Consider the following 16,113-nt stretch of genomic DNA (forward strand, 5'->3'; position numbering starts at 1 on the left):
GTTTTACCCTGTATCAGTCTAGAGTTTACTTTCTTGCACTATATCCAGTATTCCCGCAACTGCTTCAGGAGGGGTGCTACTCCTTCCTCTGCTCTTGTGCTCTCACAAACCCCTGACTTTACTCCCAAAACATTCCCAAACCACTCTTTGCCTTTACCCTTGAGCCTCGTTTCACTCAGAGCCAAAACATCCAAGCTCCTTTCCTGAAACATACTACCTATCTCTCCTTTTTTCTCATCCTTGTTACATCCACACACATTTAGACCCCCCAATCTGAGCCTTCAAGGAAGGTGAGCACTCCCCATATGACTCCTTTTTCTGTTCCCCTTTTAGAAAGTAAAATACAAGGAGGGAAGGGTTTCTAGCCCCCTGCTTCTGCCCCCTTTAGTCTCCTTCTTCAACATGCGGGAATGCATGTACATATACATACATATACATCTCAACATATGTATAGGGAATAGGGGAGAAAGAATACTTCCCATGAATTCCCCGCATGTCGTAGAAGATGAATAAAGGGGGAGGGAGTGGGGGCTGGAAACGTCTCATCCTTGTTTTTAAATTTCTAAAAAGGGAAACAGAAGAGTCAAGCAGGGAGTGCTCTTCCTACTCGAAGGCTCAGATAGGGGTGTCTGAATGTGTGTGGATGTAACCAAGATGAGAAGAGAGATAAGTAGTAAGTTTGAGGAAAGGAACCTAGATGTTCTAGCTCTGAGTGAAACAAAGCTCAAAGGTAAAGGGGAAGAGTGGTTTGGGAAAGTCTTGGGAGTAAAGTCAGGGGTTGGTGGTAGGGTAAGAGCTAAGGAAGTAGTAGCACTACTCCTGAAGCAGGAGTTGTAGGAGTATGTGATGGAGTGTAAGAAAGTAAACTCTAGATTGATATGGGTAAAACTGAAAGCGAAAAGAGAGATATGGGTGATTATTGGTGCCTATGCACCTGGTCATGAGGAGAAAGATCATGCGAGGCAAGTGTTCTGGGAGCAGTTGAGTGAGTGTGTTAGCAGTTTTGATGCACAAGATTGGGTTATAGAGATGGGTGATTTAAATGCAAAGGTGAGTAATGTGGCAGTTGAGGGTATAATTGGTGTACATGGGGTGTTCAATGTTGTAAATCGAAATGAAGAGCTTGTGGATTTGTGTGCTGAAAACAGACTGGTGATTGGGAATACCTGGTTTGGAAAGAGATATATACATAAGTATATGTATGTGAGTAGGAGAGATGGTCCAAGGGCCTTATTGGACTACATGTTAATTGATAGGTGTGTAAAAGAGAGACTTTTGGATGTTAATGTGCTGAGAGGTGCAGCTGGAGGAATCACTATCTTGTGGAGGCGAAGGTGAAGATTTTTAGAGGCTTTCAGAAAAGAAGAGAAAATGATGGGGAGAAGAGAGTGGTGAGAGTAAGTGAGCTTGGAAAGGAGACTTGTGTGAGGAAGTATCAGGAGAGTTTGAGTGTAGGATGGCAAAAGGTGAGAGCAAATGACGTAAGGGGAGTGGGTGAGGAATGGAATGTATTTAGGGAAACAGTGATGGTTTGTGGAAAAGATGCATGTGTTATGAGAAAGGTGGGAGGTGGGCAGATTAGAAAGGGTATCGAGTGGTGGGATGAAGAAGTAAGATTGTTAGTGAAAGAGAAAAGAAAGGAGTTTGGATGATATTTGCAAGGAAGTAGTGCAAGTCAGTGGGAGATGTATAAAAAAAGTGGCAAGAGGTCAAGAGAAAGGTGCAAGAGTTGAAAAAGAGAGCAAATGAGAGCTGGGGTGAGAGAGTATCATTAGATTTTAAGGAGAATAAAAAGATGGTTTGGAAGGAGGTAAATATCATGCGTAATACGAGAACAAATGGGAACATCAGTGAAGGGAGTAAGTGGGGAAGTGATAACAGATAGTAATGGAGTGAGAAGATGGAGTGAGTATTTTGAAGGTTTGAAATTTGGGAAGGCGGTGGGTTTGGATGGTATTATAGTGGAATTTATTAAAAAAGTGGGTGACTGTGTTGTTGATTGATTGGTAAGGATACTCACTGTAAGTATAGACCATGGTGAAGTGCCTGAGGATTGGCAGAATGCATGCATAGTGCCAGTGTGCAAAGGCAAAGGGGATAAAGATGAGTGTTCAAGCTACAGAGGGATAAGTTTTTTGCGTATTCCTTGGAAATTATATGGGGGGGTATTGATTGAGAGGGTGAATGCATGTACAGAGTATCACATTGGGGAAGAGCAGTGTGGTTTCAGAAGTGGTAGAGGATGTGTGGATCAGGTGTTTGCTGTGAAGAATGTATGTGAGAAATACTAAGAAAAGCAAATGGATTTGTATGTAGCATTTATGGATCTGGAGAAGGCATATGATAGGGTGGTTAGAGATGCTTTGTGGAAGGTTTTAAGGGTATATGGTGTGGGAGGTAAGTTGCTAGAAGCAGTGAAAAATTTTGATGAAGGATGTAAGGCATGTGTATGAGTAGGAAGAGGGGAAAGTGATTGGTTCCCAGTGAATGTCGGTCTGCAACAGGGGTTTACATGTGCCCATGGTTGTAAGGGAGGTAAATGTAAGAGTTTTGGAGGGGGGGGCAGAGTATGCAGTCTGTTGGGGATGAGAGGGCCTGTTAAGTGAGTCAGTTGTTGTTTGTAGATGATAGAGATCTAGTGGCTGATTCATGTGAGAAACTCCAGAGGTTGGTATCTGAGTTTGGAAAAGTGTATGAAAGGAGAAACTTGAGAGTAAATGCGAATAAGAGCAAGGCTTTTAGGTTCAGTGGGGTTGAGGGGCAATTAATTGGGAGGTAAGTTTGAATGGAGAAAGTTGGAGGAAGTGAAGTGTTTTAGATATCTGGGAGTGGATTTAGTTGTGGATGGAACCATTGAAACGGAAGTGAGTCAAAGGTTGGGGGAGAGGGCGAAGGTTTCTGGAGCAATGAAGAATGTGTGGAAGGAGAGAACATGCTCTTGGAGAGCAAAAATAGGTATGTTTGAAGGAATAGTGGTTCCAGCAATGCTATATGGTTGTGAGGCATGGGCTATAGATAGGGTTATATAGAGGAGGGTGTATGTGTTGGAAGTGAAATGTTTATGGACAATATGTGATGTGAGGTGGTTTGATCGAGTAAGTAATGTGAGGGTAAGAGAGATGTGTGGAAATAAAAAGAGTATGGTTGAGAGAGCAGAAGAGGGTGTACTGAAATGCTTTGGACATATGGAGAGAATGAGGAAAGATTGATGAAGAGAATATATGTTTCAAAGGTGGAGGGAAGAAGGAGAAGTGGGAGACCAAATTGGAGGTGGATGGATGGATGTGTGAGGTGGTTTGATTAAGTAATGTAAGGGTAAGAGAGAGATGTGTGGAAATAAAAAGAGAATAGTTGAGAGTGCAGAAGAGGGTGTGCTGAAATGGTTTGGACATATGGAGAGAATGAGTGAGGAGAAATTGACAAAGAGGATATATGTTTCAGAGGTAGAGGGAAGAAGAAGCCGGAGACCAGATTGGAGGTGGAAGGATGATGTGAAAAAGATTTTGTGCCATCGGAGCCTTAACATACAGGAGAGTGAGAGGTGTGCAGGGAACAGAATGAATTAGAATGATGTGGTATACTTTAGTGGATGTGCTGTCAATGGATTGAACCAAGGCATGTAATGCCCTTTGACCATCTCTCCTACTCTAATACATATATTTATGTATATCTCTTTCTAAATCAGGTATTCCCAATCATCAGGCTTTTTTCAGCATACAAATCCAGAAGCTATTCAGCATTTCCATTTACAACACTGAACACCCCATGTGCACCAATTATACCCTCAACTGCCTCATTACTCACCTTTGCATTTAAATCACCCATCACTATAACCCAGTTTCTTGCATGAAAGCTGGTAACACACTCACTCAGCTGCTCCCAAAAGACTTGCCTCTCATGATCTTTCTTCTCATGACTAGGTGCATAGGCACCAGTAATCACCCATCTCTTTCCATTCTTTTTCAGTTTTACCCACATCAATTTAGAATTTACTTTCTTACACTCTATCACATTTTCCCACAACTCCTGCCTCAGGAGTAGTGCTACTCCTTCCTTAGCTCTTGTCCTCTCACCAACCCTGACTTTACTCCCAAGACTTTCCCAAACCACTCTTCCCCTTTACCCTTGATTTTTTTTCTTTTCCATACATTTTCACCATTTCCCACATTAGTGAGGCAATGTTAAGAACAGAGGACTGAGCTTAAGAGGGAAAATCCTCACTTGGCCCCCTTTTCTGTACCCTCTTTTGGAAAAGTAAAAATTTGAGGGGAGGATTTGCAGCCCCCCTGCCCCCTCCCCTTTTAGTCGCCTTTTACGACACGCAGGGTATTTGTGGGAAGTATTTTTTGTCACCATGCATATACATATATACACATGCACTTAATCATCCTTGCTTGCCTTCATCCATTCCCAGTGTCACACTGCCCCACATGAAACAGCACCTCCACCCTGTGTCAGTGAGTTAGTTCCAGGAAACAGATGAAAAAAGGCCACATCCACTCACACTCATTCTGTAGTTGGCCTATGTCATGCACTGAAACCACAGTTCCCTATCCACATCCAGACCTTATAAACCTTTCCATGGCTTACCCCGGACACTTCACATACCCTGGTTCATTCCATTGACAACACGTTGATCCCAGTGGATGACATTGTTCCAATTCATTGCATTTTATGCATGCCTTTTACCCTCCTGCATGCCTAGGCCCCGATCACTCAAAATCTTTTTCACTCTATCCTTCTACCTCCAATTTGGTTTCCTGGTTCTCCTTGTTCCCTCCACCTCTGACACATATATCTTCATTGTCAACCTTTCCTCACTCATTCTCTCCATGTGACCAAAACCATTTCAAAACACCCCTTTTCCCGCCCCCTCTAAACCCAAAAACCCTTTTTTTAAATTTCCACACATCTCTTTCCCCCTTTTTTAAATTACTAAACCCAATAAAACCTCCCCCCCTTTTTGGGGTTTTTTCCCAGCCCATACAATTTCCCCTTTGAACTCGAAATATTTGACCCCCTTTAAAATTTTGGAACCCACAATTTTCTAAAATCCCCTTTTTGGTTTTAAAAATTTTTTCCTTTAAACATTTTTAAGGCCCCAAAATTTTTTGTTATATATATTTTTTTCCATCCATCCTTTTTAATCCCAAAATCCCCCCAGATATAAAAATTTACTTTTTATTTTTTTTTTTTTAAAATTTAAATTTTGTTTTGCCCTGTCTTCCCGGCCTTTTCCAATTTACCGAAAAACCAACAAAAAGGCCCAAACCCGCCCAAATAACCTTTTTTTTTTACATAACGCCCCCAACACGCAATTAAAATCCTTCGCTAAAGGAACAAAAAATACACACCCCGGGCCTTTCCATATTAAAACAGACTTAATACCTTTGCCCCCTTTCTTTCCAAAATTCCCGTTCACCTCCCCAAAAAGAAACCCGCCCCCCAAAACCCGTTAAAAAAGGGGGAGTAAAGTTCCGGCAAAAAAAACCACTTTAAACTAACTAAATTCCCTTTTCCTTTATTTCCTCACTAAACCCCCAAAAGTTTTCCCTTTTTCCCCCTTTCCAAAAAGGCCCCCACATTTTCCAGGGTTTTTAAACCCCAAAGACATTTTCCCAATCCCTTTAAATATTCCTTTTTCCCCGACCCCAAAATCCAAAAAACCCTTTTTTTTAAAATTTTTCCCACCCAAAAATTCCCTTGCCCCCTTTCACCCCCCTTTGGCCATTTCGGCCCCGTCCTAAAATTTTTTTTCCTCTTTTTTCCCCAATTTGGTTTTCCCGGTTCCCGTTCCCTTTTCCCCTCTCCCCTAAAATTTCAGGTCAACCTTTCCTCATTTTCATTCTCTCCATTTTTGCCAAACCATTTAAAACACCCTCCGCCTTCCAACCACTTGAACCCCCACCCCAATTCTCTTTTAAAAACCTTTGGAAAATTACTAACCAAAAGGGACCCCCCCCCCCTTTTTTAAAAAATTCCCCCAACTGAATTAAACCCTTTTAAAACTTTTTGGGTTTTGGGGCTTTAATTTTGGGTAAAAGTTTTATACCATCTTTTTTTTTTTTTTCCTTTTTTTTTTTGGGGCCCCTTTTGGGTTTTTTTTTTTTTCCCCCCCCCCCTTTTTTCCTTTCAGGGCAAAAAAAATTCGTTTTTTTTTTTTTTTTTTTCCCTTTTCCCTTTTTTTTCTTCCGCTTTTTGGAGGTAGCGAAAGGGAAACAAAACGAAAGAAAGGGCCCCAAACCCCCCACCCCCATACAATGTATAACTTTTACCCCCCTCCACACCCCGGCAAAAAAAAATAAAAATACCCTACAAAAAAGTTTTTTCCAGGGTTTTTCCCCCCCAGACCTTCACATCCCCGGGTTTCAATCCATTGACAGAAAGTCAACCCCGTTATACCAAAAATGGGTTCCCAAAACCCACTCTTTCCTTGCCCTCCTTTCACCCTCCTGCATGTTCGGGGGCCCCGATCACCCAAAAAATTTTTTTTCACCCTTATCCTTTTTTCCCCCCAAATTTTGGGTTTTTTCCCCTGGTTCTCCTTTTTTTTCCCTCCACCTCTAACATATATCTTCATTGTCAACCTTTCCTCACTCATTTTTTCTCCCTTGTGACCAAACCATTTCAAAACACCCTCTTCGCTTCTCTAAAACCCAACTTGGGTTTTATTTACCACACATCTTTTTTAAAACCTTTAATTACAAACCCAAATTTTTAGGGTTTTTGACCCCCCCCCCTTTCTTTTTAAGGGTGTATAATAAGCCCATAGGCTGATTATACTCAAAATTAAAAACTCGAAATTTTTTTGAGCTTTGAGATTTGAGCTAGACAAAAAGATTCTCAACCTCGGGGCTAATATCTCCTGAAAATCTGGGCGGGCCTGATAAGGATATATATATTTTTTTTCCATCCATCACTTTTTGAATACCAAATGCATGACTATAAAAATTTTAACAAAAATGTATTTATTTTTTATTTATTTTTTTGCTTTGTCGCTGTCTTCCCCTTTGCGGGGGTTTACCCAAAGGAAACAGACGAAAGAAGGCCCAACCCCCCCCATACACATGTATAAAACATACACGCCCCACACCCCCCAAAATATTTTAAAATACCTAAACGTCCAATGAAACACATATATATATACACAAAAACAAAAAGAAAAAAATATACATATATACACATGACAAAATTTTAAAAACCTTGTTGTTTATTTTTCCCGGGCCACCTCCCCCCAAAAACTTTTGGAAAACAAAAAACCCCCCCCCTTTTCCCCCCATAGTTTTCCAAAAAACGATGGAAAAAAAAGGCCACTTTCCCTCCCCATTTCATTCTTAGGGGCCATGTTTTCACTAAAAACCACAGCTCCCTTTCCACATCCGGGCCCCCCCCACATTTTTTCCAGGGTTTTAAACCCCAGACCCCTTCACTTGCCCTGGTTAATCCATTGACAGCATGCCCGCCCCCCCCGATAAAAACCACATCGTTCCAATTCACTCTTTTTTCCTTGCCCCCTTTCACCCCCCCTGCATGTTCAGGCCCCGATCACTCCAAATTTCTTTTTCATCCTTTACCTTCGTGTTTCAGGTTGCAAAGAGTGGATCAAGTGTATGCAGCATAAAATGACTTACATATATGTTCCTAGCATGTTTGTATTATGATGAGTGAACAGAATTAAACATATTAAAGAGCACATTGTAATTATTTACTTTTGAGATTAAGTTGAGCCATCTGTTTACGTTTACATTTTTGTTCACCTTTCTCTTACATGAAGAAAATAAAGTCAAAAGTCAGACTAAAATTCTTCATTTTCACAAAGGGCAGTAGTGCAAATCTTTGGGAGATGTATAAAAAAAAGCAGCAGGAGATCAAAAGGAAGGTGCAGGGGTTGAAAAGAGGACAAATGAGAGTTGGGGAATAAGATGTTTTGGAAGGATGCAAATAATGTGCAAAAGACAAGAGATCAAATTAGAACATCATTGAAGGGGTTAAAAGGGAAAATGATAACAGGTAGAGATAGTGAGTATTTTGAAGGTTTGAAATTTGGGAAGGCGGTGGGTTTGGATGGTATTATAGTGGAATTTATTAAAAAAGTGGGTGACTGTGTTGTTGATTGATTGGTAAGGATACTCACTGTAAGTATAGACCATGGTGAAGTGCCTGAGGATTGGCAGAATGCATGCATAGTGCCAGTGTGCAAAGGCAAAGGGGATAAAGATGAGTGTTCAAGCTACAGAGGGATAAGTTTTTTGCGTATTCCTTGGAAATTATATGGGGGGGGTATTGATTGAGAGGGTGAATGCATGTACAGAGTATCACATTGGGGAAGAGCAGTGTGGTTTCAGAAGTGGTAGAGGATGTGTGGATCAGGTGTTTGCTTTGAAGAATGTATGTGAGAAATACTAAGAAAAGCAAATGGATTTGTATGTAGCATTTATGGATCTGGAGAAGGCATATGATAGGGTGGTTAGAGATGCTTTGTGGAAGGTTTTAAGGGTATATGGTGTGGGAGGTAAGTTGCTAGAAGCAGTGAAAAATTTTGATGAAGGATGTAAGGCATGTGTATGAGTAGGAAGAGGGGAAAGTGATTGGTTCCCAGTGAATGTCGGTCTGCAACAGGGGTTTACATGTGCCATGGTTGTAAGGGAGGTAAATGTAAGAGTTTTGGAGGGGGGGGCAGAGTATGCAGTCTGTTGGGGATGAGAGGGCCTGTTAAGTGAGTCAGTTGTTGTTTGTAGATGATAGAGATCTAGTGGCTGATTCATGTGAGAAACTCCAGAGGTTGGTATCTGAGTTTGGAAAAGTGTATGAAAGGAGAAACTTGAGAGTAAATGCGAATAAGAGCAAGGCTTTTAGGTTCAGTGGGGTTGAGGGGCAATTAATTGGGAGGTAAGTTTGAATGGAGAAAGTTGGAGGAAGTGAAGTGTTTTAGATATCTGGGAGTGGATTTAGTTGTGGATGGAACCATTGAAACGGAAGTGAGTCAAAGGTTGGGGAGAGGGCGAAGGCTTCTGGAGCAATGAAGAATGTGTGGAAGGAGAGAACATGCTCTTGGAGAGCAAAAATAGGTATGTTTGAAGGAATAGTGGTTCCAGCAATGCTATATGGTTGTGAGCATGGGCTATAGATAGGGTTATATAGAGGAGGGTGTATGTGTTGGAAGTGAAATGTTTATGGACAATATGTGATGTGAGGTGGTTTGATTAAGTAATGTAAGGGTAAGAGAGAGATGTGTGGAAATAAAAAGAGAATAGTTGAGAGTGCAGAAGAGGGTGTGCTGAAATGGTTTGGACATATGGAGAGAATGAGTGAGGAGAAATTGACAAAGAGGATATATGTTTCAGAGTAGAGGGAAGAAGGAGAAGTGGGAGACCAAATTGGAGGTGGATGGATGGATGTGTGAGGTGGTTTGATTAAGTAATGTAAGGGTAAGAGAGAGATGTGTGGAAATAAAAAGAGAATAGTTGAGAGTGCAGAAGAGGGTGTGCTGAAATGGTTTGGACATATGGAGAGAATGAGTGAGGAGAAATTGACAAAGAGGATATATGTTTCAGAGTAGAGGGAAGAAGGAGAAGTGGGAGACCAAATTGGAGGTGGATGGATGGATGTGTGAGGTGGTTTGATTAAGTAATGTAAGGGTAAGAGAGAGATGTGTGGAAATAAAAAGAGAATAGTTGAGAGTGCAGAAGAGGGTGTGCTGAAATGGTTTGGACATATGGAGAGAATGAGTGAGGAGAAATTGACAAAGAGGATATATGTTTCAGAGGTAGAGGGAAGAAGGAGAAGTGGGAGACCAAATTGGAGGTGGATGGATGGATGTGTGAGGTGGTTTGATTAAGTAATGTAAGGGTAAGAGAGAGATGTGTGGAAATAAAAAGAGAATAGTTGAGAGTGCAGAAGAGGGTGTGCTGAAATGGTTTGGACATATGGAGAGAATGAGTGAGGAGAAATTGACAAAGAGGATATATGTTTCAGAGTAGAGGGAAGAAGGAGAAGTGGGAGACCAAATTGGAGGTGGATGGATGGATGTGTGAGGTGGTTTGATTAAGTAATGTAAGGGTAAGAGAGAGATGTGTGGAAATAAAAAGAGAATAGTTGAGAGTGCAGAAGAGGGTGTGCTGAAATGGTTTGGACATATGGAGAGAATGAGTGAGGAGAAATTGACAAAGAGGATATATGTTTCAGAGTAGAGGGAAGAAGAAGCCGGAGACCAGATTGGAGGTGGAAGGATGATGTGAAAAAGATTTTGTGCCATCGGAGCCTTAACATACAGGAGAGTGAGAGGTGTGCAGGGAACAGAATGAATTAGAATGATGTGGTATACTTTAGTGGATGTGCTGTCAATGGATTGAACCAAGGCATGTAATGCCCTTTGACCATCTCTCCTACTCTAATACATATATTTATGTATATCTCTTTCTAAATCAGGTATTCCCAATCACCAGTCCTTTTTCAGCACATAAATCTACAAGCTCTTCACCATTTCCATTTACAACCCTGAACACTCCATGTATACCAAATATTCCCTCAACTGCCACATTACTCACCTTTGCATTCAAATCACTCATCACTATAACCCGGTCTTGTGCATCAAAACCACTAACACACTCATTCAGGTTCTCCCAAAACACTTGCCTCTCATGATCTTTCTTCTCATGCCCAGGTGCATATGCACCAATAAACACCCATCTCTCTCCATCAACTTTCAGTTTTACCCATATCAATCTAGAATTTACTTTCATACACTCTATCACATACTCCCACAACTCCTGATTCAGAGTAGTGCTACTCCTTCCCTTGCTCTTGTCCTCTCACTAACCCCTGACTTTACTCCTAAGACATTCCCAAACCACTCTTCTCCTTTACCCTTGAGCTTCGTTTCACTCAGAGCCAAAACATCCAGGTTCCTTTCCTCAAACATACTACCTATCTCTCCTTTTTTCTCATCTTGGTTACATCCACACACATTTAGACACCCCAATCTGAGCCTTCGAGGAGGATGAGCACTCCTTGCGTGACTCCTTCTTCTGTTTCTGCTTTTAGAAAGTTAAAATACAAGGAGGGGAGGGTTTCTGACCCCCCTCTCCCGTCCCCTTTAGTCGCCTTCTACGACACGTGAGGAATGCGTGGGAAGTATTCTTTCTCCCCTATCCCCAGGGATATGTATGTATTTACATCAACAAATATAAACATGTGCTCTCTGAATATAAATATAACATGATTTATTCCTAATAGAATGATCTCCCTCTACTTATCTTACTTGGCAAGTCTTAGACAAATATTAAGGCCTCAGGTTATAACATAAATCTTTGAAGTCACCAAGATGTGTACAGATGTCATGATATATTTTTTAAGACAAGTATTATACATCTTACCAGAGAGTTAGAAAACCAAAACATTCCAATACTTTTTCTCCCTTTGTATTTAAGTACTTCCTACTAATTTCTGTTGTCTCTTACATGTTCCTTGGTCTCCCATAGATTGTGATAATAGTAAAAATACCTACTATTGATTTATTCGCAATCACATAAACAAAATTTCTTGATTTAAGATACAACAATCAGACTTTTTGAAAGAATATAATGTACCTTGGATAATTATTGATAGAGTGGGGAGATAACTGTAACACACATTCCTCTATAATTGCTACATACATCCTCAGTACCATTTTGTTTTATTAAAGGAATATAATAGCTGTCACCAAACCTGAGGCATATCCTTTTTCTGTGGTAAATTACATGTCAAATGCTTCTACTTTATCAGACTTTATGTTCCATACTTCAACATTTCAGCTGCAGTCTTATCCACTCCAGACCTTCTTAATTTCAACCTCATCATAACCCTTTTAACCTTCCTTTTTCCTATAGACCCCTGCCCTTATATCCTTTTTCGTCCATCTTCCATATCATACATGTAACAGTTTCTGTCTCACCTTCCACTTTTATCTGTTCTTCAAAGTACTCTTTCTGTCTTCCTTTCACTTCCTCTTTTTGAGTTAGCAACTCTGCATCCTTCTCACATTTACATTACCTCTCTAACATCAACCTCTATTTTCGTTTTTCACTTCCTTCTAGCAGTCTTTTACTTTCCTTAAACTTCTCATTCAAGTAACTTTCTTCCAAAATCTTCATTTACTCTTTCTTTGATTTTCTTTATCAGCTACTTGACATTCCACTAACACATGTTTTATTCTGCCCTCCTCCTTAGCTGAACATTCACTGGTACATTCCCTTTGAGCAATGAACCATATGCCTTTTTCTTGTTTTCCACAGCATTTATGATCTCATCCACCCACCATGCATATTCCCTTTTATTCATATTTCTCACAACAATGTATCCAACTACTAATTCTACAACCTTTAACAGTCTTTCTCTGAACATTTAAAGACATTCACACATGACTGCATCCTACATTTACTGCACTGTCATCTAATCGTTTCGTCACCCTCTTTCACACTCCTCCTTGCATTCTTTCTGATTCATTTTCTCACTTGCCATAATTCATAACACCATACCTCCACTTCTCCTTGATCCTCACCTCCACAAGAAGTGCAAAATGGTCAGAATCTTTAAAGAATCCTCTCACAACTTTATCATCCAGCTCAACCTTTCTCAACCATTCCTTTATTGAGTACTTTAGCATTTTGATGTGAGGTACCAAGCATTAGTGATGGGTGATTTGAAGAATATTAATCATAATGCATTTATACCTTTTTCTTTTATTGAAATATCATATACTTGAATTATTTGTTATATATAATGCTCTCTTTTTCAGACAGTATTTTCAATGTCGTAGTAGGGGTAGGGGTCGAGGTAGACCAAGGAAAACACTGCCATCAGAAGATGTTGACGATGTAGATGATACAGACATACAGCTCATTGGAGATGAAATGATGATGGTGCCCCCACCTGCAAAGAAGTCTGCCACAGGTCCAACCATCATGAACACTGAGCCAGATGGCTTTATTTGCCCCCCCACTACCACTTACGGCACAGCAAACAAAAGGAATGTTCGGATAAGGTACAAGCCTTTTTCTTTAATTTTCATTCTTGTTCTATTCTGTTTTCTTTTTCATCCTTTACCTTCTTGTTTCAGGTTGCAAAGAGTGGATCAAGTGTATGCAGCATAAAATGACTTACATATATGTTCCTAGCATGTTTGTATTATGATGAGTGAACAGAATTAAACATATTAAAGAGCACATTGTAATTATTTACTTTTGAGATTAAGTTGAGCCATCTGTTTACGTTTACATTTTTGTTCACCTTTCTCTTACATGAAGAAAATAAAGTCAAAAGTCAGACTAAAATTCTTCATTTTCACAAAGGGCAGTAGTGCAAATCTTTGGGAGATGTATAAAAGAAAGCAGCAGGAGGTCAAAAGGAAGGTGCAGGGGTTGAAAAGAGGACGAATGAGAGTTGGGGGAATAAGATGTTTTGGAAGGATGCAAATAATGTGCAAAAGACAAGAGATCAAATTAGAACATCATTGAAGGGGTTAAAAGGGAAAATGATAACAGGTAGAGATAAGTGAGTATTTTAGGGGACTGTAATATGTGGTTGATGATTGAATGGAGATGTTGGGTGTTTTGGTCAGGGTGGTGTGTGAAGTGAGAGAGTCATGAAGAGTGGTTTGGTGAAGAGAGCAGGTGGTGAAAACCTTGCATGAGATGAAATATGTCTAGACAGCTGGAGTTTATATTATTGTTGTTGAATTTATGAAAGGGGTTGATTGTATAGTTGATTGGTCTATCTATCTGTATCTCTGATACCTGTTCCAATTGGAACTCCCTCAAAGGGGTGGCCACAGCAACAGAGTCTATATAACTAAAAAACCCCAGTGCTGCTCCTTAGCCTTTAGTGCCTCACCCTTAACAGGCCACTGGCATAGGGCAAATCTAGCACAGTGTTTGCAGTGGCTCCTACCTAATGTTCCTAATGACTACTGTCAAATGCTCCTACCTACTACATCTACCAAATGTTTTTACCTAATAATCCTGTCTAAATGTTCTTACCTACTACTTCTACCATTTTGCCAAATGGCAGGGCTAGCGCATAGTGCTCTGCAGGAAAATCTAGATTTATGAAGAATAAGCTGCATGAGTCAAGTGTTGTCAAGTGTTTCTTATGACATGGAGACATTGTATGTTGTGGACAGAATGCCAGTAGTCCACATGTTAGTGAGGCAGAAAAAAAAAGACAGCTACCTGGGTCAGAGGAGTGCAACTTGACAACCCCGAAAGTACTGGCTCGCTAAGCAGATGTCACTAACCCTCCTGATACCCAGATGGGTATTACTGGTAATATACTTTCCTGAGGTGCCTTAGGACTAGCAAATACATGTATAGTGCCATTGTTAATAGGCAGTGGGGATGAAGGTTGCTTCTGCCATTGCAGTGAACTTTGTATAAATAATATAGGATGAATTGAATTTCCTCTAATCATTTTCATTATATTCTTGAAATATATGAGACATTTCAGGCACACACTCACTCCTCTTCTTTGGTCAAATTGATACCAGTGTGATATTTATTTTTATTTATTCATCATACATAGTTGCTGTTTCCCGTGTCAGTGAGGTAGCGCCAGGAAACAGACTAAGAATGGCCCATCCACTCATATACCCATATATGTACATAAACGCCCACATACGCACATAGTACTTACATATACATATCAACATATACATACATATACGTACACATATGCAGACATTACATACATACACATGTACATATTCATACTTGCTTGCCTTCATCCATTCTTGTTGCTACTCCACCCCACAGAAAAACAGTATCGCTATCCCCTGCTTCAGCGAGGAAGCGCCAGGAATACAGACAAAAAGGCCACTTTCATTCACACTCAGTCTCTAGCTGTCATGTGTAATGCACTGAAACCAAAGCTTCCTATCCACATCCAGGCCCCACAGACCTTTCCATGGCTTTCCCCAGACACTTCACAAGCCCTGGTTCAGTCCATTGACAGCACGTCGACCCCGGTTTACCGCATCGTTCCAGTTCACTCTATTCCTTGCACACCACTCACCCTCCTATATGTTCAGGCCCTGATTGCTCAGTCTTTTTCACTTCATGCTCCCACCTCCAATTTGGTGTCCCGCCTCTCCAAGTTCCCTCCACTTGTGACACATATATCCTCTTTGTCAATCTTTTCTCACTCATTCTCTCCTTATGTCCATAGCCTTCAACTAGTCAGGAGTACTAGTTGTCTACATAAGTAGAATGCAGTGAGGTTTCTCACAGTGTAGTCACTTTTTTCTTGTTCTTGTAGTAAATGATGATGTTGAGATGTGTCTGGAGGAACATAGTCGTTTCTTTGCCAAAGGTTTGATTAAAAAACCATTATTAACATATATTTGTTTGACTTGTGATTTCTTGGTGGAAGAGTTCCCATGAACAGTTATTGTCAGCATGAATTAGGTAGATTCTGATACATTTAATTATTATCTCTAGGGATACTCTGTTATATTATTTAGGCACCTACCCATATCAGTTGACTTACTGTGGACATTTGTCTGGTATTCACCATTATGAGCTTGGGTGTCTGCATCAAGAAATGGGTTCCTGTATTTATATCCAGCTCATAAGTGAATATCAGGACAGTTTCTCTTCCTTAGTCTTTTGTATATTCTTAACTTCTTAAGGTGCTCTTCATTCGTTGTGGCGATATGTTGACGACATTTAGGACCAAGCCATTTCTTGATTTTGGAATTTTCTGGATTATAGAGTAGCTGTGGATTGCTTGAACACACGTGTGAACTGGAAAACTAAGATATAGATGTACATGCTGTATTGTGTACCTGAAATATAAAACAGTGATGCCTTTAGAAAACAGCAATAAAGAAAATGATTTTTTTACTAACAAATATTTGTTTAACCATAACAATGTACCGGTCTCCCTACAAAAGCCCAGTAGGGAAAGACATAATGAGTCATGAAAGATGAAAACATCAGAATCCTATGAGTTACCATGAGTGAGAAACATGAATTCAAGAAGGTCATCAACAAGAAAGTAGAGTACTGACAGACAGATGCTGAATAGTATGGTGATGAGAACTTTCATAATGAGAGACAAAGCACTCTCTCTCTCTCTTGG

The 16,113-nt window shown here is 40.3% G+C and overlaps 1 protein-coding gene across 10 annotated transcripts in view; it reads left to right on the plus strand.

The window, feature by feature from the left end:
- LOC139757869 (uncharacterized) overlaps nt 1-16,113 on the plus strand; it is a 283,058-nt gene that overhangs the window by 133,807 nt on the left and 133,138 nt on the right. For all 10 annotated transcript variants that reach the window (XM_071678788.1, XM_071678787.1, XM_071678784.1 and 7 more), the window contains one exon: nt 12,776-13,021. In XM_071678788.1, coding sequence (XP_071534889.1) covers nt 12,776-13,021 — 246 coding nt within the window. The remainder of the gene's footprint in view (nt 1-12,775; nt 13,022-16,113) is intronic.

The sequence above is a fragment of the Panulirus ornatus genome, chromosome 28, assembly GCF_036320965.1.
Source record: "Panulirus ornatus isolate Po-2019 chromosome 28, ASM3632096v1, whole genome shotgun sequence".
Classification (NCBI taxonomy): Eukaryota; Metazoa; Arthropoda; class Malacostraca; order Decapoda; family Palinuridae; genus Panulirus; species Panulirus ornatus.